Source organism: Malurus melanocephalus, unplaced genomic scaffold (assembly GCF_030028575.1).
Source record: "Malurus melanocephalus ecotype Western Australia unplaced genomic scaffold, MMel_1.1 scaffold_52, whole genome shotgun sequence".
Taxonomy (NCBI): Eukaryota; Metazoa; Chordata; class Aves; order Passeriformes; family Maluridae; genus Malurus; species Malurus melanocephalus.
This window is the reverse complement of record NW_026623284.1, coordinates 2,350,473-2,354,374: the sequence shown is the minus strand read 5'-3', so window position 1 is coordinate 2,354,374 and position 3,902 is coordinate 2,350,473. Positions and strand designations below refer to the sequence as shown.

The 3,902-nt window shown below is 51.6% G+C and overlaps 1 protein-coding gene across 1 annotated transcript in view; it reads left to right on the top strand.

Moving 5' to 3' along the window:
• The window catches only part of CSRNP1 (cysteine and serine rich nuclear protein 1), a 6,812-nt gene extending 3,128 nt beyond the window's left edge, over positions 1-3,684 (top strand). The window contains exons 2-4 of the mRNA XM_057365417.1: positions 21-280; positions 725-1,021; positions 2,019-3,684. Coding sequence (XP_057221400.1) covers positions 21-280; positions 725-1,021; positions 2,019-3,002 — 1,541 coding nt within the window. The 3' untranslated portion in view covers positions 3,003-3,684. The remainder of the gene's footprint in view (positions 1-20; positions 281-724; positions 1,022-2,018) is intronic.
• Positions 3,685-3,902: the final 218 nt, after the last annotated feature.

Genomic DNA, 3,902 nt, shown 5'->3' with positions numbered 1-3,902 from the left:
TTTAATTCTCCCCCTTTTAGCCACGTCCATCCTGAAGAAATCCAAGCGACTAAAGAAGAACAATGTGGAGTTTGACCGGGTCACTGTGTTTTACTTCCCACGCTGCCAGGGCTTCACGAGCGTGCCCAGCCGTGGGGGCTGCACCCTGGGGATGGTGAGCAAACACAGCTCCTCCCGGCAGTTCACGCTGGCAGAGTTTTCAAAGGAGCAGGAAAACGTCCGTCGGGGCAAGCTCGAAGAGAAGTTGAAAGAGGAGAAATTGGAAGCATTGAAATGGAAAGTGAGTAGGAGCCCGTGGGGCTGGGTTGAGGAGGAGCTGGTGGATGTTGTTAGTTAATTGGTGAATTCTCATTGAAAGCCTCTGAGAACTGGGGGCATCAATCCTTAGCTCTCAGTTTGGGTCTCCAAAAAACACAGGCTCCAGTGGGGGATTTTCATTGAGTTCTCCACCTTTGAAAAGTGATGGAAAAGACACTTAGGACACTGCTCTTTTGGTAGTACCTCTCTATTCTGGSATCCACTTGTGACTCCTCTTGGCATTTCTGATTTAGACACTTGATATCCCAGKACACAGTGCCTGTCAGGGGTTTGGGGGCTCTGTTGGCCCTGGGGTTGGCCACCATGGGGCAGAGGTCATTCCTTTTGTGTTTCACTTGACCTCAGGGTTCTGATGGCCCTGARTCCCAAGCAAGCCCCTCATGCTCTGTCCATTTTTTGCCCTCAGCTAACCATGAACGGCACGAAGGAGTCYGAGGAGGCCAACCAGCTCACCATCGAGGACATCTCCGACGACGACATCGATGTCAGCAGCGTGGACCTGGAGGACGGCTTCTTCCTGCAGCCCTACCCCGCCAAGAAGAGGCGGGCGCTGCTGAAGGCCGTGGGGGTGAAGAAGATCGACAAGGAGGAGAAGCGGGAGCTGCACAGCATCCGCCTGTCCCGGGAGGACTGTGGCTGCGACTGCCGCGAGGTCTGCGACCCCGAGACCTGCAGCTGCAGCTTGGCAGGCATCAAATGCCAGGTACTGCCCTTGCCCCTGGGCACGGGGGGATGCCATGGTTCCCGCTGTGTTAGAACAAGTTGGACAAAGTGAGGGTAGCCTGTAAACCTGTCTGCTCTCACCTGCACTGGAAGATGAGGAAAGCTCTTGGGGCATCCCTCAGGCTGCAAGCAGATGCTGCTGGAAAGCATCCTCTTCCCAAATCAGGTGTGCAGCCATCCCCAGGCTCCCCGTGCGGAGCCTGCGGTGAGAATGTCCCCGCTGCRTGTCCCCACGAGACCCATACCTGCCTGATCTCCTGCTGGAGATGGGCCACGTGGCAATGTCTGCAAGGAAAAGCTGCTTTCTCCTCACACGAGGCTGCGCTTTCTCCCCTCCCCCAGATTTTTTTTTTAATTCTATTTTCTTTTGGTGTGTGGCACAAATCCCAGCGCGCTCAGGCGAACGTGGGAGTGTCAGCTGAGCGTCAGCCCACGGTGAGCTGTGCAGGCCACCTGCACAGTGGGATAATCCCTCTGTATTCAATCAGTTACATTTTTCGGGTTATTTTTTGTGGGCTCCTACCCAGCTGTATTTGGGGAGCCTCATTCCCTATTCTGGGCTTGCTTGGTGCTGTGTTCGGAGGCAGGGGGTGGCAGAGGTGGGTGCACATGGGTGCTCCATGTGTGTGTCACAGCCCCCCTCTAGCGGTTGCTGCAGATCAGATAGTGAGATCATTAAATAGCAATAAATAGAAAACTCGTTTTTGCCCCTTTTTGTATCCTTTTGRACCATCATATTTTCCCTTTTTTTTTTTTTTTTGGACTCTTTTAATTTTGTTCGCTTGTACTGAAATGCAACTTTTTATGACACCTCTTCAAAAGAGCAGGGTATTTTTTTTTCCCTTTTTTGTTTCATCTCTACTTTTAAACTCCTCAGCTGTAACTTGGTTTCTCAGGGCAGAGGAGTCATGGGTAGTTTCAGTTTTGTGCCGCCAGGTTCAGTGCTAATCCTCCCCCTCTGCCTCTCCCTGTGCCAGATGGATCACACCTCCTTCCCCTGCGGCTGCACCAAGGACGGCTGTGGCAACACCGAGGGCAGGATCGAGTTCAACCAGGCCCGCGTGCAGACACATTTCATCCACACCATCATGAAGCTGGAGCTGGAGAAGCAGCAGCAGAGCAGCGAGAAGGTGGTGGAGGCTGAGCCCCCGTTCCGGGAGCGGCTCCCGCCGCTGGGATGCGCRGCAGGGAAGGGCTCCCTGGAGGAGCGCGCGGTGCCGATGGCGCCCGCCTTCCAGTTCAGCCCCGAGCTGGAGGCCCTGGGCGAGAACAGCTGCAGCAGCGACATGACAGACTCCTCCATCTCCTCCCACCCCAGCGAGGACCTGGAGGAGCCCTACGAGAACCTCCCCTCTGACAAATCCCAGTCGGACGTGGACGACGACGGCTTGGCRCGCATCCTCCACTTCAACGACTCGGATGCTGAAGAAGAGAGTGGGCGCGGCCAGGATGACCTCGGCTGCTTCCACCCCGCCGACTTCTTCATCGAGGACCATGGCAGCGAGGCCAAGCCTGTCCCTGGCCACTTGTCCCACCTGTCGGAGTGCCTGGACGAGAATGCCAACCAGGACAGCGGGGGTTTGCTGGAGGACACGGCCCACGTGCGCTGCGATGGGCTGTCCTGCTGCGCCTCGTCCTCTGCCGAGCCCTGCTCCAAGAGCTACGCYGACCTCAGCCTTTCCTCCGATTCCTTGGATTTCTTCCAGTCCTTCTCGGACTATAACTTGGGACCCCTTTACAACTCCTTAAAGGAGTATGAGAACCTGGATAACTTCTCAGCGTTACAGTTTCAGTTGCCTAACTTCCCTGGCTTCCCTCAAGCCGGAGATCAGGGCTCCTGTTTCTTGGAGTCCCTCATTGGCTTGTCAGAATCCGTCCCYGAAACCCCAGCCCCTTTCACAGACAATCAGCTTTTGGAGGATGCCATCAAGTCGTCTCTGATGGAGACAGTGAAAGTGTGAAACACCCCTGTGATTCGGGCAAGGACTGGTGCCGAAAGGAAAACAGAGGAACAGTTGGACAGGCAAACTTTCACTGAAAGGGTGATGTGCTACTCAAATATAAGGAGATAAAAAACAGCAACAGCAAGAAGACTTTCTAAGCAAATTGAACTATTTTTGGTCTTTATAGAAAACRTGGACGTTTTGACATACTGCAGCTRCAATCAGTTCTCTCGCTGTTTGTGCAAAAATTTCTAAACTTTCATGATGGGGTGGGGAGGGAGGGGAAAAAGACTTTCACCTAAGAATTTCCTTGTGTTTTGTATGAAAAGACCTGTTGAGAAATACTCCTCGCTAACGTTGCCAGTCGTCCATACAGCCCTTTCTAGAAACGTTTCAGTGTTGCAGGAACTTTTTAAGGCAACTTTTTGAAGCTGTATTTATTGTGAAATTTTGTGGTTTGCGTAAGAGTCAACCCAACATGCTCTTACGTTTAAATCTGACGAGGTTTACAGAAGAAATCCACACACTATATACATAATCATTCTTCATCTATTTATTGCAAAATTCCAGAATTTAACTAGCCACTGAAGCTTGAACTAGCATGAAACCTTATTTAAATTGGGAATACCTCAGATGTATTATGTGTACAATCATATTTTTTTTGCATAATATATCTGTATTTATTTATTTTCTACCTGTAGTACGTGAATAGCACTGTGGTTTGTCGATGACCTGGAAGGGCAATAAGGTCTTCAAGAGGAAGATGACCCTGGTTTTTTCTGAGTCTGAATCATGTTGGCTGTTTGGTCTTCAATTCACATTTCTGAAAACGCTGAACAGAAGTAGGTGGGAGGGGAGGGACRAGGGAAGAGTTCGTGCAACATCCCTTGGTTTCTCCCAGCCTTGTAGTAGACATGA